Source organism: Cyberlindnera jadinii (assembly GCF_001661405.1).
Source record: "Cyberlindnera jadinii NRRL Y-1542 unplaced genomic scaffold CYBJAscaffold_8, whole genome shotgun sequence".
NCBI classification, from domain to species: domain Eukaryota; kingdom Fungi; phylum Ascomycota; class Saccharomycetes; order Phaffomycetales; family Wickerhamomycetaceae; genus Williopsis; species Williopsis jadinii.
In genome coordinates this window covers 384,033-408,072 of record NW_017963659.1, presented here as the reverse complement: position 1 = coordinate 408,072, position 24,040 = coordinate 384,033, and the positions used below count along the sequence as shown (strand labels likewise).

General features: G+C 44.6%; 11 protein-coding genes across 11 annotated transcripts; 5 read left to right on the top strand and 6 right to left on the bottom strand.

The window, feature by feature from the left end:
* Positions 1–58: 58 nt before the first annotated feature.
* Positions 59–1,007, bottom strand: PNO1 (Pno1p). The gene has a single exon (XM_020215242.1). It carries the CDS (start codon positions 939–941, stop codon positions 156–158), a length of 786 nt encoding a protein of 261 aa, XP_020070145.1. The 5' UTR covers positions 942–1,007; the 3' UTR covers positions 59–155.
* A 21-nt stretch (positions 1,008–1,028) lies between these two features.
* Positions 1,029–2,107, top strand: PEP12 (SNAP receptor PEP12). The gene has a single exon (XM_020218038.1). It carries the CDS (start codon positions 1,274–1,276, stop codon positions 2,072–2,074), a length of 801 nt encoding a protein of 266 aa, XP_020070144.1. The 5' UTR covers positions 1,029–1,273; the 3' UTR covers positions 2,075–2,107.
* On the bottom strand, positions 2,094–3,086 carry CIA1 (iron-sulfur cluster assembly protein CIA1; the record flags this gene model as incomplete). Its single annotated transcript, XM_020212764.1, has 1 exon — positions 2,094–3,086. The coding sequence occupies one exon, from the start codon at positions 3,084–3,086 to the stop codon at positions 2,094–2,096; it is 993 nt and encodes a 330-aa protein (XP_020070143.1).
* A 211-nt stretch (positions 3,087–3,297) lies between these two features.
* CYC2 (oxidoreductase) lies at positions 3,298–4,695 on the top strand. The gene has a single exon (XM_020215241.1). The coding sequence runs from the start codon at positions 3,344–3,346 to the stop codon at positions 4,607–4,609; it is 1,266 nt and encodes a 421-aa protein (XP_020070142.1). The 5' UTR covers positions 3,298–3,343; the 3' UTR covers positions 4,610–4,695.
* Positions 4,696–4,754: 59 nt separating this feature from the next.
* CYBJADRAFT_168166 (velvet factor family protein) lies at positions 4,755–5,429 on the bottom strand. Its single transcript, XM_020215240.1, has one exon. The coding sequence runs from the start codon at positions 5,362–5,364 to the stop codon at positions 4,789–4,791; it is 576 nt and encodes a 191-aa protein (XP_020070141.1). The 5' UTR covers positions 5,365–5,429; the 3' UTR covers positions 4,755–4,788.
* Positions 5,430–12,217: 6,788 nt separating this feature from the next.
* Positions 12,218–15,283, bottom strand: DSS1 (exoribonuclease II). Its single transcript, XM_020215239.1, has one exon. The coding sequence runs from the start codon at positions 15,211–15,213 to the stop codon at positions 12,244–12,246; it is 2,970 nt and encodes a 989-aa protein (XP_020070140.1). The 5' UTR covers positions 15,214–15,283; the 3' UTR covers positions 12,218–12,243.
* A 177-nt stretch (positions 15,284–15,460) lies between these two features.
* On the top strand, positions 15,461–16,558 carry MSW1 (tryptophan--tRNA ligase MSW1; the record flags this gene model as incomplete). The annotated part of the gene is made up of 1 exon (XM_020212755.1): positions 15,461–16,558. One exon carries the CDS (start codon positions 15,461–15,463, stop codon positions 16,556–16,558), a length of 1,098 nt encoding a protein of 365 aa, XP_020070139.1.
* On the bottom strand, positions 16,545–17,347 carry CYBJADRAFT_168160 (uncharacterized protein). Its single transcript, XM_020215238.1, has one exon. The coding sequence runs from the start codon at positions 17,243–17,245 to the stop codon at positions 16,661–16,663; it is 585 nt and encodes a 194-aa protein (XP_020070138.1). The 5' UTR covers positions 17,246–17,347; the 3' UTR covers positions 16,545–16,660.
* A 538-nt stretch (positions 17,348–17,885) lies between these two features.
* HIR2 (Hir2p) lies at positions 17,886–19,535 on the bottom strand (the record flags this gene model as incomplete). Its single annotated transcript, XM_020212116.1, has 1 exon — positions 17,886–19,535. A coding segment is annotated over one exon (1,650 nt), but the record flags the coding sequence as incomplete, so codon positions are not given.
* Positions 19,536–20,577: 1,042 nt separating this feature from the next.
* CKB2 (casein kinase 2 regulatory subunit CKB2) lies at positions 20,578–21,810 on the top strand. Its single transcript, XM_020215237.1, has 2 exons — positions 20,578–20,664; positions 20,744–21,810. The coding sequence occupies exons 1-2, from the start codon at positions 20,619–20,621 to the stop codon at positions 21,454–21,456; spliced, it is 759 nt and encodes a 252-aa protein (XP_020070136.1). The 5' UTR covers positions 20,578–20,618; the 3' UTR covers positions 21,457–21,810.
* A 205-nt stretch (positions 21,811–22,015) lies between these two features.
* On the top strand, positions 22,016–24,017 carry CYBJADRAFT_168157 (pyruvate decarboxylase). The gene has a single exon (XM_020215236.1). It carries the CDS (start codon positions 22,192–22,194, stop codon positions 23,914–23,916), a length of 1,725 nt encoding a protein of 574 aa, XP_020070135.1. The 5' UTR covers positions 22,016–22,191; the 3' UTR covers positions 23,917–24,017.
* Positions 24,018–24,040: the final 23 nt, after the last annotated feature.

Sequence of the window (24,040 nt, the reverse complement as noted above, 5' to 3'; positions counted from 1 at the left end):
ACAAGAGGCTTTATCATCGTAGCATCCAATTGACCCTTTTTTAGTCTCTACAATCATCAACTCGGCAAGTAGTTCACAAGAATGCAAATAGAAAAGTATATTAAAACCACAAGCTCCACTATTATATACCAACGCCAAATATTAATGTACCATGATCAATAACGCTCCTTCATACGAGATGCAACCGTACGTAGGTTACCATACACTTTACCAGGAGGAGAACCCAAGATCAAGCTCACCACAGCCTCTCTTGCCATTCTGATATGTGTAAACCCACCGAGAATGTGGATCTTTGAGTCTGCAAGTACAATTCTCGTTCTGGTAGCATTCTCAATGGCAAACTTGGTCTTACCGTCTTTACCTGCAATACGACCAATTGCTCTACTAAGATGATCACCTTGCAAGGTCTTAACATCCTTAACTTCAAAGGTTTCAATGTACAAATCGTCCAGTCTTAAAAGCGCAATAGCATCGTCAATGTCGAACCCCAGAGAGAATGCCTTGATGAAGTCCGCACCTTTTTGCAGGGCACCTGGATCAGTCGTCTCCTTCCATGTTCTCAGCTCCACGGTCCTGGTCTTCAAGTTCATTCTAACCTGTAATTTCAACTGGCTAACCAAAGGTGGATACACCTTTGGCCATGCGTTCTTCAATGGAGACATTCTGTGAGGTGGGATCGCAACCTTTCTGGAGGCAATCTTGACGCGCTCGCCGGACTTGGAGGCCGACGTGAAACGTGGCTTACCGGCTTCATCGAGAACAACACCCTTGTGTTCTTCCTTCTTCGACTGTGGTATCTGTTCTTCTTCATTTGCGTCCTGAACTGCGGTGTCCAAGAGTACTTCATCTTCATCTTCATCTGCAACGGGTAGTCTGTTCACCACAGATTCTTCGACAGCCTTTTCAGCCGCAGTTTTCTTGAGAGCAGTTGGTGCAGCCATGGTGTCTTCTTCTGATGCTTAGTACACTGATTGTTCGACTGGTGAGATCTGCTTCAAACGATGTTGATATTCAGAGAACGAACTGAGAAAGGGAAAATTTTTAGACGGTGCTGCTCATCGCGGATTTCTTTTTTTTTTCCATTGGGGCTTGGATTACGTCAGCGCTTATGTAATATGAATATCATTTGCTGATGTAATGCATGACGTAAGCAAAATTGAAAATCCCTTACGTAATCCAGGTGGCTCTTAAACTCGTATGGCGTATCGGAGCAAGTTGAACATTCACTGGTCAATAAAAGCTCGTACACCAGGGGTAAATCAGCCAGACAAAGATGTCCTTCAATGCCCTTGACGTTGATTTGGAATCGCAGAAGCCATACAGCGACTCGCCGGAGTTTGACAGAGCAGCAGAGGAGGCTTCTAACGTTCTCCTGGAGGTGAACAACCACCTTGTCACATTGCACAAGCAGCTCGAGTCTCTCCATACAAAGAGGAACCTGGCCAACTCTGAGAAGGTTAGTGCGAAGTGTGTGAGCTCCATGGACCAGTTAGGCTCGTTGTTTAAGAGCTTGGGCCAATTGGTCAAGGAACTGAACATTGACGGTGATTTGAACTCGGCACAGCAGTTTACCAGGGATAAGATAACGAGAGAAGCTAAGCACTGTATGCAAGAGTTTGCAGATTCACAGGATGAGTTCACAAGTCTCAGTAAATCTATCAATGCAGAGGCACAAGCTGCGTTGGATGAGCAGGTGCAATCTGACGGCTCGCCACTGTTACCAGGGAAAGCGTCGTCCCAGATGGTTCTGGAGCAGGACGTTATCAACAACGAGGAGTTTGTCTATCAGCAGAACCTGATACGTGAGCGTGAGGAAGAGATCCAGAATATTGAGCATGGGATACAAGAGCTGAACGAGATCTTCAACGACCTGGGTACCATTGTTCAGGAACAGGGCACCATGGTTGACAACATTGAATCTAACATCTATGACATTTCCAACTCCACCAAAGACGCTGCTGGCCAACTGACAAAGGCTCTGAGATATCAGAGAAGATCAGGGAGAAGGACCATGTGTCTACTGCTTATAATATGTGTAATACTGGCTGTTGTGCTGTTGGGAATCTTTATTTAAGAGGGTAAGAAATGACGAATCATGAAATGCTCCAAACGTTGACGTTACCGTCATCACCTCCGGTGATTAGCCATTCGGCCGTTGTAGTACCATTGTCATCATCAGCAGCATATGGTTTACACCATTGGACACTATTTGCCTCATAGACACCGTGGCTGAGCTTCTGAACATGAGTAATTTCCCATTGGTCAGATTGGTACTCATACACAACGAGCTGGCCATCAGAGCCAACGCTCGCAATCCTCCCACTCGGACTCCAACTCACAGAGTACACGGCCCTCTTATGGCACTGTGGTAAGATGGCTTGTAATTCCCACGTCTCCTCAGAATCGTTGGCATCTGTTCTTTGCCAGACTCTAACAGTACAGTCATCGCTGCCACTCACCAGTCTCGTGGAGGTTTCACTCTTTTCGAAATCTGAGCACCACACGGTCCCCTCATGTCCTGTCAGCTGTGCTACACATGACCAGTCGTCATCGTCCTCCTTCCACAGCCTTATAGTATCGTCATAGCTCGAAGACGCGAGCAGGTCCTCATATTGACTCCACACAACGTGCTTCACGTCCTGCGAATGCTCTTGCAGCACGCTGATACACTCAAACTCCTCATTATCGTCATCTGCCTCCCAGATCCAGATGCTCTTATCCCTGGAGCACGACGCCAGAAAGTATCCATCCTTAGACCACGCCACGCCCTTAACCTCGTTCTCGTGGCCCTCGATGACAGCCAGCAGGGACCATTCGTCATAGTCCTTCCCCCAGATGGAGATCGTCGAGTCGAACGACCCGCACGCCAGTGACGGCTCCTGCCCAGTAGGCTTCCATGCCACGGAACGAGCACTTCTCTTGTGTGTATCGTCCAGCGTGGCAACGAGCTCCCCGTTCGTCAAGTCGTAGATCTTGCAACTCTTATCGGACGACGCCGTCGCCAGTAGCGGCAGCCTGTTGTGCACAGACACAGACCACACTTTGTCCGTGTGCGCTTCCAGCGAGCGTACAAGCCTAATGGACATATCTTCAACACCAATTGGCTCGTCAGTAGGCACGTCAGTGAGCTCCTCGCAGTGGTTGTAGACGGAGAAACCGACGTTGTAGGCGGAGAAGCCGACGTTGTAGCTGAGGGCTAACCGCCGCCGCCCCCCTCCCCCCGGTAATTTTCACTGGCGCTGGCTGCGCGGGCCTATGCTTTTTTTCACACGGTGCCCTCACTAACACCCAGGCCAGCTAGGCAGGGCACAAGGGCTCATCTCAGGAAGCAGAGAACGCAGGGATGTTGAGGGCTACGAGGGCTTCTACGCTATGCCTTGCCGGTAGGAGGTTTGTGTCGTCGGTGCCGTCCTCCTCGTCTGGCGAACAGGTGCCGAGGGCGTCGGCGCCACCGGTTCCTGATGTTGAGATACCGTATAGCCAGTCCAGCAAAGCTATTGGCACTTTCACGGCACAGGAGTCGTACAAGAGGGAATCCTTTGAGATTCCAGCTGACCATGGCAGTGGCTCCGGAGGCCCTCCTCGCTGGAGGAAGTTTCTTCCCATATTCATAGGGCTGGGAGGCATGGCGTGGGGCTATTTGGCGTATCAGTTTGTCATGGACGACACTCCATTGGAGTACCTCACCACGAAGAGATTCATCCCATTCGTGATTACAAACAAGCTGGACGTTGACGACGACCACTACTTGGTTGAGCTGACTCCCAAGTTCCAGAAGTGGAAACACACCACCAAGTTTGAGCAGATCTGGAACGGTAACCAGCTGTGGTCCGTGGAGGTCAAACAACCACAGATCATGGTTGTTAGGAAGTATACGCCACTGCCCTTGGAGCTGTATGACTCCGAGTTCACCAAGAAGCCCGTGGTGAGAATCCAGGACGCCAACAGTAGAGACGGCAAGCTTGTGCTGTACATCAAGAAGTACTCTCAAGGCGAAGTTGCGCGTTGGATCTACCGTCAGCCTCTGGGCTCTGAGCTGGAGCTACGTGGGCCCTATGAAGAGTTCAAGTTCCCAATTACAAAGAACAACAACGTGGAGAGGCCATGGGTAAAGAACGTTCCGTCTGAGACGCTGGCGGACCCCCATTGGCCAGAACAACCAAGAAACGTTGCGTTCTTCTGTGGTGGAACCGGAATCGCACCAGCTTTACAGATGCTTCTGACCAGAAATCCATATCGTGGGTTCGTTGATGTGTACTATTCCCACAAGACAGACTCTGAAGTACCATTCCCACACCTGTTGAGCGTGTTGGAAAAGATCGACAGGGCAAAGTTCCATCATGAGAAACTTGTGAAACGGGTGCCGAACCCTGCTAAGGACTTGGAATTGAAGCCCATTGACACGACAGTGGAGTACAAGTCAGCATTGGAGCAGGCACAGGCCTCGAGAAAGCTGCCAAAGGAGCCACCGTCATTGGCATTGGTCTGCGGGCCTGATGGATTCGTCAAGCACATTGCAGGTGCAAAGCCCTTTGAGAGCCAGGGCCCATTGGGTGGGTTATTGGAGCAAAATGGATGGAAACAAGAACAGGTGTTCAAGATGGAATGATCAAGTGCTAGAAGCCATGCTAGAAGCCATGCGAACTGCTGTAAATAGGAGATAAATAGTACATTCTATAAACATAAACATACTGTACATCATTAGAAAAGAGATAAACAAAATGGGAAAGCAAAGGCACACACGGAAATGAATTATAAGCAACATTATGGCAGATGGAAGGGGTCTCTCTAATCCCTCATCTCCCGTCTAATTGGAATTTTAACACCTTGACTGGCAAACACACGGCCTAATGGCATACTGTCCACGACACCTGGGAATTTCTTTGCACTGTATACCTTAAAGGTATTGCTGAACGCAGAGATCGAACGGTCTGTGGATAAGTCGAGTAAGTTCAGCTTCAGTTTGAACTCACCTTCGATTCGTACGCTTAGGTCTCCCAGAATGAACCATATCCCTTGCTCATGCCTATCGTTTAACAGGGAAAAGGCATTGAGCACTGTTGAGCCAATGAGATTCCTCGTGGGTACATCGCCCATGGACTCTTCTGAGTCCGAGCTGACCGGTTGGTTCGAGTGTTTTGTACTGTTGTTCAGATGATCTCCGTCAACAACGTTCTGTATGTTCTGGTTGAGAGTCAAGTCCTGTGTCTCGTCTGGGCTCCAAAGCTCAACGACAAGCACCAATTGTGATAGCTCTATGGATGTGCTGTCCAGTGGTCTGCCAGTGGTGATGTCGAAGGGACTCACTTTAACGAATGGTGGGGGTGATATCTGTCGACGATCCTTGTCTCCAAGACCACACATTCTAGCTCTGACTGGTTGTTGAACAATGTCCAATTGGAAATGGACTCCTGAAGACGATCGGTGTGCTAGGCATAGAGTCTTGTTAGTAAACAGTCCAGTGTGTTCTGAATGGCCTTTCAACGATACTCACACATGGTTATATGCTGAAGAATAGGGGTAGATGGACTATAATACAATTGGCAGAGTATGCTCTGGTTTCGTTGTGTGTGGGTTCTTGGACAATGGTGTCCTTGTAATGATGCAATGGTATGTGATTCTGTCGTCTCTGTCCTTGTAGATATTATTACACCTTGTTTGTTTCCAGTTGACTTATGCTTCACACGCCAACCTATACTGAGCTCTTCTTCGGTGACAGTTATGCTGGATTTGAGGGTCTTATTGCTTGATATCTCTTGCAGCAATGTCTTTGAACAATCCAGATTGGTTTGATGGAAGGTTTCCAACCTTTTGTAGTATAAAACTGGCTCTGAATGTTGGTGAGTAGTGAGTGATTGTTCTTGAAGTCTTCCCTCCCAGCACTGTTGATGCTTGTGTATCCTGAAACAAAGTATCAAGGGTCTGGGCTACTCTGTTCACTCCCTTGGATTCAATTGGAGCAAATCACTCAAAATTTCAAAGTAAGAATCAATATTGAGCCAATGATAATCCCACCATATAGTACACTGTGACTCGAGTTCTTACAGCGAAGCTAGCAATTCGACGACAATCTCCCTCCCCCCTAAATACAGAAGAAAGTACCGGATAGAGCCTGCTGTCCTGTCGACGTACCGTCCAACACACACACTTAGTTCTATGGTGTTGTCGAGTCCTCCCTGCCTTCTGTCGAGCAATCGTGATCTGACCCGGATGAGTATTAATGTCCCAGGCCTTTATAAGCTTCTCCAACAGCTGTGGCCTCTGAAACCTTAAAGAAGTAGAAGGCACCGGCTGTGTACACCAGAATGGACTGCCAAATAAGCACAGGACCAGAGGACACGTCTGTAGAAAAGCAAGTTAGTGGAAATGAACAGCTCCTCTTGCAAAATATTTCTGGCTCAAAACTCGAGAGATTACCCAGGCGCAGACGATGGAATGATGGGCAACACCAGGCAAATTGAGCGTGATTGCTAGGTAGACCTCGTAACTGTCAAGCTGCTGAAATTAGAGGGACTGAGGCTTTGCTTTTTCTTGCAGCCGTGATCAATTGTGTAGCTCTTCCAGTGCTGGTCTAATAAAGAGCACGGCAGTAATCGCTGCCACCACATGGAAGAAAAACTAGATGGAGGTGATATGGCAGTGGTTTTATACGCCTACAACTTCCAACTGTTCAAACAACAATTCCCACCAGTCTTTTGTTACTTTTTCTGCTGGCAAAAGGCGCTAGGCATCTGGAAGGACAATGCACATCCCCGACAACTACACTGGGAAAACTCTGTTTATGTATCTACCTGCTGCGCCATGCCAGTTCCATCACGTCCTGTTTTTCCTTCTTTCCTTTTTGCTCTAATACATACGCCTCCGGCATCTATTGCAAATGAAATAGTCAAGCTGAGAAGCCATGGACATAACTCATCTGCACCGAATTATGGTGGTGACAGGAACAATTGGTGCTTGTAAAAATACGGTCTGGGATAGGGTGTCCATCAGAGTCGATGGCTTGGAGGTACTGTCTCCTATCACAGCTAGAAAATATCCCCTCCAGGGCAGCGTACACGTCTCTGTGTGTGCATCAACGTGCTCCTTCTTAAATACTCAGATCTAGTCCTCGTCCAGAACGATACAGCTGTCAACAATGTAAACATGGGCCATCCGTACAAGTTGTGGTTACATTTGTGTTGTAAGAAACCGTGTACACGCGACAGGCTATACCGTGCTGTTTTACATCGGTGGCTACACCTTGTACGCAACTTGCAGATCCATCAATACTCCAAGGCGCAAGCACTTTTTCTGCCCACAACATCCATTTCCTCTTGGGTTTCTTGACGTCAGAATCGTCATTGCTGTATGTATGTAAAAGTCATATCTGATTCCCTTTAAAGTTTGAGTCTGCGTTGATCGTAAGTCACAATGCATATTATACAGAAAACTATGCGTTACAATGTAGTGTCTGTGCATAAGGAAATTTAGGTTGCAGCTCCTGCATAAAGACCTGTACATTTCTGCTCTTACTGTAGCAGTTAGCCATTCTTGTAGTTGGGTATGGAGCATCAAGACATTCAGGATTGCCAGTAAGTACGATACAGGGCAACGGGGAAGGTGTGTAAGGGTGGTTCACTAGACTGAGTCTGGCGGCGTTTATAGGGTAAGGAAGAACACGGGCGAGGTGCACGAGCGGTACCATGGCGAAGACGAATGCATAGCTTACAAAGATGTGCGATGCACATGAGTGTAAAAGAAGATTGCAAGAGCAAACCTTCTTTTTGGATATTCGGGATGTCGTCCGAAACCAATCAACTGGTAAGGTGTTAATGGGTGATGTGCGGCTTCGATGCAAATACTACATCTTTGAAATAAGCTCACATCGTCTTCTTAGGGTTGCTCTAAAGCCGTTATATAATTTTGTTTCATTACGTAGACTATGTCGTCAATTGGGGCAGTCAACGCATTTACAAATTGTGAGTATATGTAAGCTCAAGTCGTGGGCAAAAGCTTGGAAAGTCTGACCAAGCCCCTAATCTACTAGCAAGCTCAATTTGTCTGTAGAGGCGCATATAACGTGTCCCTGGCATCCACATGATTCACTCCTATATGTGTGTACCAATACGTAATTTCTATTACGTCTTTTCTCGATACGATGTCAATGTTGTCTGGGAAACAAACAAGTTGTAATACGACAACAAACGTTTAAGAGAGTGGTAAGTTTTAAGCAGCTCCTTTTGTTTTTGACTCTTTCGCGTCTTCTAATGAAATGCTTCGAATGTACATCGTATCATGTCTCATCAAGAATTACTGAAAATTTCTTTCCAAGATCGAGCAATACTTGCAGCCGTAATTACTGATGTATGCATAGATGTATCCTTTGCTAAGACGTCAAGCCCGACGGCAAACCGTGTTCATTGATAGTGATTCGGTCCTGGTTAGAATGTACCTCTCTAAAATTCGATTTGAGATACACCAGCAAGCAGAAGTAGCAAGGTGAAATTGAACGGATCAAGCCGCAGTTGCTGTGGATGATATCATACTCAAAGTAGCACACATTAACAGTATGTGTTTGCAATGTGTGGTCTAATGCGCCTTTGGATCGATATATTGTTGTTTGGAAAGTGAGATCTAAGGTCAACACGTAATACTGAACCCGCTTACAAATCATCTGAAGAGATGATGAACTGCATCCAATTATGCTATATGACATTTCAATTTTAACACCAGATCAACACATCTGGAAATGAACTTGTTCTTGAAACAATATACCAACACACAGTATATGTTCTGATTGATCTTTATCCTAAAGCAAACAACAGCTACCATGTTCAATATCTTAGACCTGTGTTCCAGGTATGAGCATAGGCAAATGTATACCGACTTGCATTCAGTCATCCGTACGTATGTATTGTATGTGCATACACATTTGAGCTTGACTTTAAGCTCCCAGACAGAGCATGAGATTCTGCATGTGCTACGTTGAATTCTGTACTTGGAAGTTGGTATCCTATGCATGCTTGGGAACGCCCGATGTGTAGAAATTAGCTGGTTCTCTATTAAGCTGTGAATCAACAGCCCCCAAACTATAAGGCACGTTATTCTAATATTCAATCCATGAACGTTGTCGTAGAGTGATGAAGTGGTTCAAAAAGGAGTACTTAATAATGAAGCCAGCTTCCTCCTAAGTTAAAAGATACGCTGATAATCAGCATAATTCCCACTGCCTAAAGACAGACACACATGCAGTTGAGTGTTTTTTGTTTTTAATGAGATTCTGAAATCCTGCTCATGGTCTACAAGCGACAGTCCACGTCAATTGTTAGCTTTTGAGACCTGTGGGCACCAGTGGCTTGTCTGTCAGGCGAAGCACGAATACGATAGAGATCTCATGTAGATGGTGCATATGAAACATAATCATACTCGGAAATGAGTTTAGGAAGCTTCCTAAGCACCGTCCTGTCGAGCACCAGTGTAGATATTCGTGATTCCAGTATCAATATTATTTACATGCAATGATAAAAAAGGTCATAACGCCATTACGTTGAGATCTTCAAAAATCAACATTCACGGTGCTAAATCTAGTCGATTCACAGAAGTCCATGATGTCTTTAATTACATACTGCAAAATGCTTTACTGATCTAGCTAAATCTCCGATATGGTTTGACCTCAGATGTCTTCCATATTCCCAAAATAGTTGCTATTTTACAACTTGTTTGAACATAAGTGTAGGGCTTTGACAGAGTGAATGGGCCAACGTGGCATGTGGAACTCCACCAGCTTAGCTGTGGATATTGCTAGGCATATTATTAAGGCAACATCAAGAATTACTTCTAACGATATCATATTCTTGAAACTGTACCATGTGGTGTGACAAACTTGGAAACAGCTATAGAATCAAACTGCTGTTCCTTTATGTGGTATCACACTTTGTCATCTCGATGCGGTCGCTGCGGTACTTCCCAGCACACCAATGTTGCATGTGCAACTTGGCTTAATTAGTACGTAGTGTAAGGTTTCCTGATGTGTAATGCTTTCAAGGAGTGAAGTGAGTCCAGTTCCTGACCAGTTGGTTGCGATGTAGGCTTAAGGACAAGAACTGATACTAGGCTGTGTATCTTTTTAGTTAATTGCGTGATTATGTCATGAAAGCCAGATCGAGCGAAGTAAAATTTAGCGTCAGGACTTCACGTTAATTCCGCAGTATTGCACGTAACTCCAATATGTTCGTCGTGTACATAAGTTAGCGTTAAGCTTAATCTGAGATTTAAGCCTACACGATCATCTGATCAACGGCTCCTATTCCCGCACACATCACTGTAACGTACAAATAGTCCTTGAGTGGATCCATAATGGCTACAAAGTATCTTCAGCCGGCGGTGCATGCTCAACAAAAAATGATCAACAGCGTGCCGCAGTGCTGTAATTCTCAGACGCGGTGACGTTCTCGTTGTGTAGCGTAGTTATTGGCGTATTGAATCACCAAACCAAATGTTACCGTCCTGTAGTCAGATCAATATTCGGAGTTCTTAAACTCATAGACATATGAACTTTGAAGTTGTTGTGCTTATCACTGATCTCAGCACATAACTACAAATGAGCCACCTATTATTGTATCATTGGAATAATCGCAGTTATATTGCTGGGAATTCCATTCCCAGTGGCATTTATACACTTTGCGTGTTCCCATCGGAGATACACTGTAGCAGCTGAATCTCTACCTTCAAGCTTTGACGGTTTGGGTCAACCTGGGTTTTATCATGATGGCTTGACCAAGAATCGATTCATATGTGTGCTGCATATACTTGAAGGTCCGGTTCTCGTGAATCCCCATTAGAATTCAAAGTCCTCAAAGCCCATCATGCTCATGTTGACGGCCAGATTGAGTGCTGCTTTCTTTCTTTCTTTTTTTTTGTTTTAAGGGTTCAAATGGCTCCTGACTCACTGCATTCAGGTTCACATAGATCACGATGTGGGTGTGTTCAGTGATCACGAACTACTCCCAGGTTACAACAACATCAAGCCAAAGTAGGGCAGTTTTCATACGAGAAATTGAAGCTATTGTTTATGTATTAGAATACGTTGTCTACGTATAATTTTTGGGTGTGAGCTATATGCACAGGATGACTGTGTCTCGTAAAAATCTGGTTGAAATGGCTTGTTTCAACTGTATACTGCGTATTCTTGCATGCCTTCGGAAGTCTTGAGTGTCGAAACGTTCCATTCCGATTCTTTCCGAGCTCTCCACGATACTCAGACGGCTATGAACAGGTAGCATCGCCGTTAATACTCATATTCTCTTCGCCCTTGTCTCATCATTGAAGTCGTCAGCAGAGTATGGTTTACTGGACTGGTTTAGAATTGATAGATACATGGAGAATAATAATAATAAGCCCAAAAATACATGTACGATCATTCATCTACAAACACACGTCGAACTTCGATGTTTGGAATGTAGAATGCAGTAATATTTTGTGCTTCAATCATCGCAGATATTTGTTTAGTACTCACTAGACATCAGTGATGCATGTATCTGTCTACACAACGTCAATTCCAGCTGATTTATCACAGCCGTCAGATGCCATGACGGTGAAATTGCAAAGTATGCGACAATATGTTAAAGTGGAAGGGTACCTCAAAACGATGTTACGCTGCACTTTGCTTTGCTTTTATCATACCGTGCTGTGCTTTTCTTAGTCTCTGATGCGTTGACTCGTTAAGGACGCTGCTGCTGGCCAGCAGCGATATATTCCACTTGCAGTCCCAGCTACCAATATCTCTACTGAAGACATTCCTGTGCATGCCACAGGACGAAGCCAAGCTTTCGTCCTGGTGTTAACAGCCCTTCTCGGCTCTCTTTTACGGCCGAGCCCCTAGGCCAGTCAGATAAAAATACCAAATTCCTTAGCATACGTCTATATTTATGACTCATGGAGAGCCAATATCGACCATTTTTAGGGGAATATATCAGCCAGGGTCATTTTCTTTTCTCCTGCTAGTTGAGACTTTCCATCATGCAAGACCAACAAGTACATGATTGAAATGCGTATGCACGCCTCTTATGCGACTTAGCAGACAACCTATACGCAAGATGTTGAAAGAGGAAGACGACGTTTCCCGTGAGTCTGAAACTGGCGTTAGTAATAAGTCCTGAGCCTCGACAGGGCTCAGAGAACGGGAACACTAGCCATACGACCTTCAACTACATAAAGAAAACCAATTACTATTTACAAACTGTATATGTACACTATGTTCCTCCTCTAGTCTATCTCTTCGAGAACCAGATTGAGCCCCACGGGGTCTAGTTCGTGTACTCTAAAGCGTTCAATAATATCACCAATGCTTGGTGGATGTCTTCCTTCCACCAGCGTCATCTTGCCAAAGACACCATATTCGAGAAGTAGACCGTTTGCCGTGTTCCCGATGGATGGTGATACCACTATAAATTGAGCGTCCACAGTGCCGTCCTCGCTGATCCTGTCTTTCAAAGCCTTCATTGAGTAGTAAGTCAAGGAACCACGGGATGCCTTTTTCAAGATATCATTACGTGCTTCGATGTGAAGCACCATGGAAAGCACTTGCTCGTCGTTGAAAACCATCTTCTCTCCATTGAGAAGACTATGGAATTGCATGTGATTCACAACATCACCAAAGCGTCTTAGCGGCGAGGTTGAAGGAGCATAACGCTCAACGCCTAGCATTACATGGGGTCCTGCACGATGCGAATACACTGCTGGAGTAACAAACTTGAAAGACTTTACAAGATCTGACAAGTTCATACAACCTTCCTTTGAACGCTCGTTCAAATTCTTAACCACTTCAGAGGCTGATCCAGCTAATGGAAGTGCTGGCATGGTCTTGAAGACTCCTGGTAAGCCATTGTTCTTCAATACTGTGGCTGCTATCTTGTTGGCCAGAATCATAAACTCCGTGACTAATATTACTGATTGGGTGGATTTCTGACCTTCGAATGACACTGCCTCGTCGTCAGTAGCGCCGTCTAGCTTCTCACCGTCCGTTACATTCCCCTGCGGATGAACGCGCACCTGGACACTCAACGTGTCTGGATAGACAACAGCGCCTTCCTGAATTCTGTTGGCTCTCAACAAAACACTGAGGTTGCTCATTTCCCTCAGGTCATTGTGCTCCTGATTTTCCACATTGAAAGCTTCTGAAAGAGTTCTATCAACATCATCATATGTGTATTTGGGGAATTTCGATACCAACGTTGCGTTGACCTGGGCAGAAGAGAAATCCACAACCCCCGAGTCCCTTTCAACGTCGATTGAAAAAGTCATAGCTCTAGTGACTTTTCCATCAACGCCCAAACCAGCCATGTCACTCATCCCCTTTGGGAACATAGCACTGATAGTTTCTGGTTGGTAAGTTGTGAATGCTCTCTCAAATGCAACTTTCATCAGAGTAGAATCGTCCTCAAGATAGGAAGTTGGGTCAGCAATATGGATATGAAGACGAGTTTTCTCCTTCCCAATATGCTCAATGGACACACCATCATCGATTTCATGTGCTGTCTCACTGTCAATGCAAAACACTCTCAAATGGGACATGTCGATTCTTTTATGGGCACGGTCAGCACCGTTTCGTTCATTAACTTCACACAGTTGGAAGTATTCCTCCTCTAGCTCTGCTTTGGGTGAAACAACCCTTCCTGGAAATGCCAAAGAGTTTGTAAAATGTTGGGGATTAACCAATGTTGAGTCTATATAGCCAACTTTCACAAGAGTATCCCATACCAGTGTCTTGGTGACTCTCGTACTGAAAAGTCTTTTCATCACCTGGCAGATAACCGTCTCACTAATGGGATCTGAGATATTTCCAACAGCATATTCCTTCAACAGAAACATCAAATCTTTGACTTCTTTCCCAGGAGGAGTATAATTCCCACTTTCAATGTATTGTTTGAATTGGTGTATCATTCTTTCGCCAGCTGGACTCCTCAGTGCCTCTAAGACCTCTGTTATCCTCAAATTATACTTCATCGGCAAGACAGTTACAGACAATGGAACAAATGTACTTCTTGATTGATTTTGAGTCGACCATAACGCTGTTTGTTTTCTTAGCGTCAAGACAACCGAATAAAGCAATGCGATGTCATATTCGTTTGAGATACTCACACTGCCATACTCTTTACCCAAGAGAGGTTTTAACAAGCCGGATCCAAAGTCAACACCACAAGATAGCTGAAGAGACTGAGCAAGGTTTTTATACGCCAATATCACCCCTTGTTCATTAATCTGATTTTCAAATTCTTTCAGAGAAATAGCAGCTGTAGCATTCACAAGTGTCAGAAGGGACACCTGTCTTGGTCCATTTGTCTCCAGTAGTCGGTGTATAATCTCCAGCTTTCTTGAAGTTTGTTGGATGTTATCCCAAGCAGCCTTCGTAATATCAATCAACGGTTGTGAAATAATTTGTCTTGCCAGAGGGTTCACCATATATCTCGCAAATCCCTTTGGTGACGTTTTTATACTTCCATAATCTGCTGACGGATCAGTGGTCTTTTTAACAATGTCCTTGAGCCATGGTTTAGGGATCACACGAGGTATACGGAACTTGAATGCAGATTTCTCTAACCAAAATAGCTCACCAAGACGTGTCATCACTGTATAACGAGGATCGTTATCGCTGAAGGGAACCGATACAATAACCGCTAGCACTGACTGGTTTAGAGAGCTTGATAGTTCCACAGCATCACCAGCGTCAAGAGGTTCGAACAGATCTGACGCAGTTACTGTCACTTTTGGCTTACCTAGAGCCTGTGACATGATCCCTGCTGTATATCCGTCCATGACACTGCTAATTTGCTCACTCTCGAGACCTGACCGTTTCAGGTGATTCAGCGAGTCGGCTTTTATCTCATAAGACCATTTTCTCAGAGGTCTGATGTACCGTGAGACCATCAGCTTGTCATTCTCCTCAGAGATCTCTTTCAGAGATTTGATCCTAACATCACCTCGTAACTCCTGGAAGGCCTTCTTTCTAGCGCTTTCCAGCCCAGCACGAACTTTCTCAACAGCTGACTCCAAAGGTTTCCCCTCATTACCCTCGATATCCTCACTCTTCGTAGCTGTATCTGGTTCCACAGGCACGTTCTCTTGCTGTTCCTTCCGGCTTCGCTGCTCCAGTGGTTTCCCAACAGCCTGATACCTCCCAGAGCATGTTCTAAACCCACGTACAAGGCCAGCCCTTGTTGTTGGTGAAAGTACCATCACCTTATTGAGCATCCAACTACCAAAGCAACACGACTGTGCAACCAACTGCTCTAGATAAGCTCAAAATGATAGTCGGTATGAAGTGAAAAGTGTTCGAGATGAGGTTATCCAATTACGAGGGGTAAGTTTACCCCCGGAATTGGTGCCGTCAGCCGAGGCTGGGAAGTGTACAATAAACCCAGACACCGAGAATTCACTTCTTCCTCTTCATCACTATTTAATACCCAGCAAAATAGGGCTAAAGATGTTACGTTTCCGGGGTAGTGCCATCAAAAAGGGGCTGGTAAGAGGTGCCTCGACCGTGAAGAACACGGAATTTGATCCAAAGTCCCTTCACATTGCCGATAACTCGACGATCTACTCGGCAATCCAGCCAACAGGGAAGTTCCACCTGGGGAACTACCTGGGTGCTGTTCGTGTCTGGAGGGATCTGTGTGAGGTTGCACCGGCAAATAGCACTGTTATTTATGGTGTTGCTGATCTCCACGCGATGACAATCCCCAAAAGTGCTGATGAGTTGAGGAAGTTCAGATATGAGGCTATCGCTAGCATTCTCTCTACTGGTATTGACCACGATAAGGCCATTGTCTATCACCAAAGTGGTGTTCCACAGCATGCAGAACTGAATTGGATCCTATCCTGTGTTTCAGGAATTGGATACCTTGGAAGAATGACCCAGTGGAAGAGCAAGTCGAAAGGCTCCGATAGTGCGTCCTTGGGTCTGTTTGCATATCCTGTGTTACAGGCTGCTGATATCCTCCTGTTCAAGTCTACACAGGTCCCGGTTGGAGATGACCAATCCCAACATCTGGAACTATGTAGACATATCGCTGAGCAATTCAATAAAAAGTTTGAAAATACTTTCCCGTTGCCAACGACAATTCTTGCTCCTACTAAAAAGATCCTCAGTTTAAAGGACCCATCAAAGAAGATGTCAAAATCTGACCCTGACCAAGCTAGCACCATTTATATCACAGAAGAGCCTGACGCAATTGCTAAAAAGATCAAGAAGGCAGTGACAGACTCCATCAGCGATCATTTTTCCTATGACCCTATCAACAGACCGGGTGTATCGAATATGATAAACATCATCAGTGGAGTTCAAAGAAAACCCATTGAACAAGTAGAGCAAGACATTGCTAATCTGAAGGATCATAAGGCATTTAAGGACTACGTCACAGAGGTGATTGTTGAAGAGTTTAAGCCGACCAGAGAAGAGTACAATAGGCTCATCCAAGACCCACAGTATCTTCATTCGATAGTTCAGAAGGGAAACAGAAGGGCTCAAGAAATAGCGGAGAAGACTATGAAGGAGGTTAGAAAGAACTCTGGGCTAGACTAGATCATATAAATATAAACCTTGTAAATAGCTATATGAATGGTACGTTACCAACTTATGGTTTCCAGTGGTGGTAAGTTAAATACTCGTTTGTACATTGATAAATCACAAGAAGAGAATACCAACCAAAGCTGCAGTTAGTGCAGAGCCAACACCTTTTATTCCACCATCATTGGCAGCAGATGATGTTTCCGCTTGGGTTGATTCAGTACCTTCTGAGGCAGACTCTGAGGTGGACTCAACCTCTGAAGTGGACTCAGAACCAGACTCTGAGGCAGACTCTGAGGCAGACTCTGAGGTAGACTCAGAACCAGACTCAGAACCAGACTCATCGGCTTCAGCTGCGTCTGCAACAAATTGAACCTCCTCACCATTATCATCTAGACAGTAAGTCTCACTTGAATGAGTATGACATCCGGTATATGAGGATTGGCCTTCCTCTGAATCAGTAGGAGCACCAACAACCTCACCATGTGTTCCGTTAGCATCACAATACTGTTCAGTGCCATGGTAATGACAATTAGTGATTGAGTCAGGAACAGAAGCTTCATCAGTGGAGGATAAATCTGAGGAAGAATCAGTGATTGATGATGAACTGGAATTTGTCAAAGACTCAACCACCGAAGAATCATTTTGTGCATAGACACCAAGCATGGCATATGCAGCCAATCCAATTAATTGAAACTTCATTTTCTAGCAGTAACGATGATGTGTAAAACATTCAAACTTAGGGCGAACACAACACCAGCAGATGGTCAACCTCTTTTATATATAATCTATCCGTCTCCCACGCCCAAAGACATTCGTATGAGCAAATAACGATTCACAGGGATGGCCCACGGGCTGTTGTTCTTACATTGCCAAGATTTGAAGCACAAAATGATACCCTGATAGTTATGTTGATGGTGAAAGAAATTCTCGGTCCAAAATGTAACGTGGGTGTTTGCAACAACGTCCTGCCAACCCAAGTTACGCAGGCTATGCACAGTTCTATAAATGATATCTAAGAGTAATCGTTTAACTACATCGCCTGTTGCTTGTCACCATCTTCTTTACAAGGCACGATTTGATCCCAATCACTTAGAGCACAGAGACGTACCCATTTGGGATATCAGCCAAAAGCGGCTCGCTAACTCTCAATAGTCTGATTCTTCAAGTTGGAACGTTAACGCCTTTTTCGAGTTGAATCCTGTGCATCAATCATAGACTGCGCAATGCCAAGTATATTCGGTACATGTTTTGGTATTCTGATGTTGGTTTTAACCTCTTTGCATCAACTCCATACTCTATACAGAGGTATACTTGCGTAAAATCAGAACACCACTCTGTCCAAAATATTCATAGCTGTAGCATATTGGACAAGAATTCTTTGCACATTCCTGAAACCTGCACAGGCAAATATGAGTTCTTTTAGTAGTTCATGTTTGTCAAAGTCCAGTATCTTCGAATTGGACTCTGAAGTGTCCATATCTTCTTGGCTTAATAACTCTTCAAAGATTTCAGCCAGCCTTGCCTTGAATCCCATCTCACTGATTCGTTTACAGTAGATGATCAAATGTGTCTTGAACTCTATGCTCTCCCCCAGTCTCAACGATATTAGAATCCGATTCTCCAAATGTGCTAAAGAAACTATCTTTTCCAAATTTTCATACCCTTCCTTCATAAGCATGGTTTTAGCCATCTTTTGTAAGAACTTGGCCCTCCCTCTTCTAACAATTTCATCGTTGGTTTTCTTCTCCAAAACAGATATCAATGATCCAGTAGGTTTCACATCACCGGAGTCCCAATACTGGGAACCGAATGCCCACCAAGAGTCACTAATTAAAGTCCATGTCTCCAAGTCTTTGTCAAAAAGATAGCCATTCCCGTTGGAAAGGGTAACCACCGGAACTCCACTCGATGAGATACTGCACATTGTTAAATTCTCTGCCCTTGTTAACAGCTCTGTGTTTGATCTTGCTAATAAAGGATACAGTGATGTTGGTTCGAAGAGTGCTTTCTTACTCTGAACATTCCAGGTATAAACCTCACCCAATGATGTCACTGCTAAGAGGAATTTCCCCTTGCTCTCTAAAAAGCTCAGTGGTGTACCAAGAACTAACGGTGGGAATATTCTTCTTCCTGAATCAGAATATATATACAAGACGCCATCCACGGTAGATACTGCCCAAAATCCACCTTCTCCTCCTGAAGCCAAACATACTAACTTTGGTATGAAATCTGTAAATATTTGTTTTGAATAGTTCCTCAAAAGTGTAATTTTTGTTGGCTTTTGCTCAGACCCGGAGCCGTTCTTTATCTCTAATGCCAGCGTGGGATCATTTGGAGATTCCAGTACGAATGATGATCGTATCTTTGGAGTTGATATACGTATCTTGGAAAATGCAGTTGACGGGTTAATAGCAATGTTGCCGATGAATTCAATTGGTTCCAAATCACGTCTTTTCTTAATTGCTGGTTGGTCTGATTCTGGTGTTTCTGATTCCTCGTGGCGTTTTAAGTCTTTTGGAACATTAAATGATGGTAAGTCAAACTCCATCGTCCTCTGTGATCCATTCTCTGTAGGTGACTTGGAAATCTGAGGCTGCAGTGGACCCTTCTTGTTGTCATTTGAAGAAATCAGAGTAGGTGCAATACGTTTGCGGTCGCCTTTTAAGAGAGAGAGAGATTTTGACTCTAATTTTGCAGGTTCGGGGGTTTCAACATCTTTCGGTATTTCCTCAATAACAGTGTTTGATTTTAATGGTTTAAGTGTGAGTGTTGATGTTTCCTCCTTTGGTTTCAAAGGCTCTGGGATTTTCAACTTTGAAATTAAGCCCTTGAACGTTTCTTCGTCTATCGGTTTTCCCAGCTCCTCCGTCTCGAATACAAACACCACGATAGTATCACCAGCAACAAACATTGATAGCCCATCTGTTGACCACTGGATATCGGTTATTAATTTTGAAGAAACATCTGCTGCGGTGAAGAGGGGTCTTTGAAACGACGTATTCCATACTGTGATGGCCTTGTTCACGCCGGATGATGCAATAACATTGTAATGCTTTGAGTCTTCCGTTGTAAACACCTTTGAGCAGAAGCTCACAACGTTTGCATTCTGGCCAATTAGCGAGAAATCAGATTTCCAGTTTGATCTCGAGATCATTCCTATGGTCTTTGCATTGGGATCGAGGTTTGTGTTCGGCAATGCAAACCGTTCCCCGGATGGGGACCACGAGATACGACAAACATCAACGATCGAAGTCAACGACTGAGATGCCACTGTTATCTTCTTGTGGAGGAAAGCACCATCCGACACTTGGATCTGGTACAGTGAAACGTTCTTGTTGGCACCAACAGTAACCAAGTATACGCCGGTCGGGTCTACAGACACACTCTTTATGTCAGTTCTAGTCATAATCGATGGTAACTGCTTGTCCTCTTTCATGTCATACGCTGCCACCTGATTCAACAACCCAAATAGCACAAGTTGACCTGATCTTGTAACGTCGTTGATCTGTTTACCCTTGTGATCCATCAGCAACTTGACGCCTGTCAGCTCGTGTTGGGCGGTTACCCTTGTCTTGTACACCTTCCCCTCAGCATCCCCGGTGATTATTTCATCTCCTAGCACTGTGATACACGTCACTTCAACGCCATCGTGGACCGCTAACGTCGAGAGCGGCTTCAGCTCGTCCTTCTCTCCCTGTGAGATACTTGACATGTTAGCAACTTCGCACAGCTTCTTCGCGTCCCATACCGAAACCACACCATCTCTCTGGGCGGCAAAGAGCAGGCCATCGCTATACACAAGCGCCGTTACAGGAACACTCCCAGGCACCTTCAGCAGTCTCATTCCGCTATAAAAGAAGCCAACCGCTCAGCTGTGGTGTTTGTTGATCTTTTGTGTATGCTTTTTTGTGTAAACAAAACAATGAAAATGGGTAGCAAAGGGTAAATTCGCGGGTACTGTTACAAATTTTCATGCTGGTTGTTGTGTTTTTTTTGCGTTGGGGGGTGTTTGTAAATAATTTGAGAGAACGAGAGAACGGGAACCCCTTCTGAGGTAAATTAAGTAGTGATCATGGAAGACGATCAGTACACGAGTGATTCAGGGAGTGAGCTTTCAGGTGAGTGATTTCTTTATCATGTTTGTTTTTTTCTGGTTTGAATCTGTTTCCAAGATGCTAACTGATGAGTTACGTTCAGAGTATTGGATCGACACCTTTTTAGGTATCAAAGGCCATGAATACTTCTGTGACATTGACATTGAATACATCACTGACAAGTTCAACTTGACGGGCTTGAATGAACAAGTGGAGAGAATATCACAAGTGATTGACTATATCATTGACGAGACTGATGTGAGTCAACTAACCGATGAGCTGAGAGAAATCTACGATTCCAATGCCCGTGTGCTCTATGGCCTTGTACACGCACGTTTCATTCTGACGCCTAGAGGCTTACAGAGGATGATGGAGAAGTACAAGAAGGCGGACTTTGGCTACTGCGCAAGGGTCCACTGTCAGCTACAGCATCTATTACCTGTGGGACTCAGCGATATTTGTGGAGTATGCTCAGTGAAGCTCTACTGTCCAAGATGCGAAGACCTGTACAATCCAAAGTCTTCTAGACACGCCATGATAGACGGTGCCTTCTTCGGAACGTCGTTTCCTGCCATGTTCTTCCAACAGTACCCTCATTTGCAACCTTCTCATCCAACAGAGCGCTACGTTCCCAAGATGTTTGGCTTCAAAATACACGAGTATGCCAAACTCGCCAGATGGCAAGAACAACAAAGGCGCTCTTTGCAGAAGAGGCTTGCCGACCGCGGTCTGGAGACCATCAACACAGCAAACGGGTACGTATATCCAGAAGATGACGATGATGAGGGAGACGAAGAGATGGAGGAACAAAGTTAGACTTAGACGCATGGCACTTACATCAAAGAAAAGCAAGGAGGGAGAACGAAGCGGCGTTCGTATCTGTATTACCATCATTAATAATATACATATGACGAGGAATCGCTCAGCTTCTGCTGGAGCTTCAAGCGCACCATACACCGTTCTATGGTTTGTAATATGTCGTGCCGTGTACGGACTACGCCATCTCGACGGGTAATGGCGCTTATAAAGTCAACTATGTGCACCATTGGCTGTAGACTGTCAACTGTGAACCGTGGCGATCTAAACCCAAGAACTACAGCTTGAATACCACACAACGCAGGCTCACAAGGTGTTAAACGGCGCCTTGCTACGCCTTCCACACAGTCTCTGACTCACTGGAATAGTGGGAAACACCCGTACACACATACATTCTGCGTGGCTCGGCTATGGGCAAAGACAAACTGTAAGTCTTTTTTTGGCTCCGCGCTTTGCCAGCGATATCCGTCAATTGCCTTCCTAGCATATGTATGTTTTGCATAAGCAGTACGTTCTGCTTCTGTCCAAGCTTGTCAACTTCAACTCCTTCTACCCTACCGTTGTGAAGCGACACATACCGCTAGTTCCCGTGAAGATGGACGGAAAGGGGTGAAGAAACTCGTTTTCAGCCCGTGGATTGCTTAGCCATGGACTATTTAAGAAGCTTCCATCCACCCCTGTATTGCCAAACTGGAATGATATATATTGCCGGTATTAGTAAAGCTCAACCACATCATGACTGTTGATAAAGAGACGAATCAGGTGAAGCTGGGTACTTTTATCTTTGAAAGACTTTCACAGATAAAAGACTTCCACTCTGTGTTTGGTGTTCCTGGTGATTTTAACCTACCCTTGTTGGAACACATCTATAACGTTCCTTCTTTGAACTGGATAGGGAATTGTAACGAGTTGAATGCTGGTTACGCGGCAGATGGGTATGCGAGAGTTAATGGTGTTGGTGCATTGATTACAACGTTCGGTGTTGGAGAGTTGAGTGCCATCAACGCAATCTCTGGCGCATTTACTGAAGGTGCCGGTGTTATTCATATTGTTGGTACCTCTTCAACGATCTCGAAGAGATCAACAACGCCACTTGGGGTGCATCACCTCATTCCAAATAAGAACACTTGGGATAGAAGCCAAGACCATTTCACCTACGAAAAGATGGTGGAACCATTCTGCTGTGTCTCGGAGACTCTCGACGATACAAAGTTGGATCAAGTCCAATCCCAGATTGATAATGTGATTGAACAGGTTGCGAAACAGTCAAGACCAGGTTACCTCTTTGTTCCAGTCAACATGGCAAATATGGATATCTCTGTAGATCCAAAGAAACGCTTGAACTTCAAAACGTACAGATCCGACAAGCAACAGGCAAAGGAGTTGGCCAGTGTTATCCTGGAAAGGCTATACGCCACTGAAACTGCTATTGTCGGTGACCAGTGGTTCAAGACACGTCGTCACAAATTGAACAAGTTCATCAAGGAGAATGGCTTCCACTGCTTCTCTACTTTTTTGGGTAAGTCTGTCATTGATGAAAATCAAGAACACTTCCATGGTGTCATTGCTGGTGAATTGTCCACTGAGGGCTCATTGCAGGTGCTTAATCAATTCGATGCTGTTTTACACCTTGGTGTAAACCACAATGAAATGAATAACTTTAGAAATTGGTCCCCATCACAGCATGTCAAGAATGTGATGGAGATTGGCAAAGACTATGTCCGTATAGATAACCAGCTATATACATATGTCGATGGTGAATTGGTATTCGACGAATTGGTGATACAATTCGATTCAACAAGACTACTAAAGAAGAAAGAAATCATTCCAAGACTGTCACAAAACTTGCCAGAGCTAGACAAATCAGCTAACGTGAGTCAGAAGTCTTTGTTTCAAACTGTGCAAACATATCTTAGACCAAATGACGTTGTTGTTTGTGAGATGTGCTCTTTCTTGTTTGCCATCCCAGACCTGAAATTCCCACAGAATATAACTTTTGTCACCCAAAATTTCTATGGTTCCATAGGCTATGCCCTTCCTGCAACTCTTGGTGCATCCTTAGCAGTAAAGGATGACAACTCTAACCGTCGTGTGTTGTTGATTGAAGGAGATGGGTCATCTCAGATGACCATCCAGGAACTTTCCTCACTAACGAGATATAACGTCAAGCCAACAGTCTTGTTGTTGAACAACGAAGGTTATTCGGTTGAGAGAATCGTCCTTGGACCAGAAAGACCATATAATGACATCCAGCCAAATTGGCAATGGACCTCATTGTTGAAGGCCTTTGGTGATACTGATGAGAAGAAGAGTGTAAACATTCGGGTCGATTCCACCTTGGCGTTAGAGAAGGCACTAAATAGGGAAGATGACAGATTGAAATTTATCGAGATTGCGGGTTTAAACAAACTTGATGTCCCTTGGAGGTTTGCCTACTTGTGTGGTAAACACGACAATTGATTTACCTCGACGAATACTGCTGGACAACTTGGGTTTACAATTTACAATGACAAAGGGCTTTTCATATATACTGATTTCTTTTACTTCTGATTAATTTTAACCATTACACTTTGTAAGTCAAAAA

What these genes read in the sequence shown, in the direction of transcription:
- PNO1 (XM_020215242.1), bottom strand. Translation starts at nt 941, where the DNA reads ATGGCTGCACCAACTGCTCTCAAGAAAACTGCGGCTGAAAAGGCTGTC.
- PEP12 (XM_020218038.1), top strand. Translation starts at nt 1,274, where the DNA reads ATGTCCTTCAATGCCCTTGACGTTGATTTGGAATCGCAGAAGCCATAC.
- CYC2 (XM_020215241.1), top strand. Translation starts at nt 3,344, where the DNA reads ATGTTGAGGGCTACGAGGGCTTCTACGCTATGCCTTGCCGGTAGGAGG.
- CYBJADRAFT_168166 (XM_020215240.1), bottom strand. Translation starts at nt 5,364, where the DNA reads ATGTGTGGTCTTGGAGACAAGGATCGTCGACAGATATCACCCCCACCA.
- DSS1 (XM_020215239.1), bottom strand. Translation starts at nt 15,213, where the DNA reads ATGGTACTTTCACCAACAACAAGGGCTGGCCTTGTACGTGGGTTTAGA.
- CYBJADRAFT_168160 (XM_020215238.1), bottom strand. Translation starts at nt 17,245, where the DNA reads ATGAAGTTTCAATTAATTGGATTGGCTGCATATGCCATGCTTGGTGTC.
- CKB2 (XM_020215237.1), top strand. Translation starts at nt 20,619, where the DNA reads ATGGAAGACGATCAGTACACGAGTGATTCAGGGAGTGAGCTTTCAG. An exon ending in TTCAGGGAGTGAGCTTTCAG is followed by an intron (nt 20,665 to 20,743) that starts GTGAGTGATTTC and finishes AGTTACGTTCAG; the next exon opens with AGTATTGGATCGACACCTTT.
- CYBJADRAFT_168157 (XM_020215236.1), top strand. Translation starts at nt 22,192, where the DNA reads ATGACTGTTGATAAAGAGACGAATCAGGTGAAGCTGGGTACTTTTATC.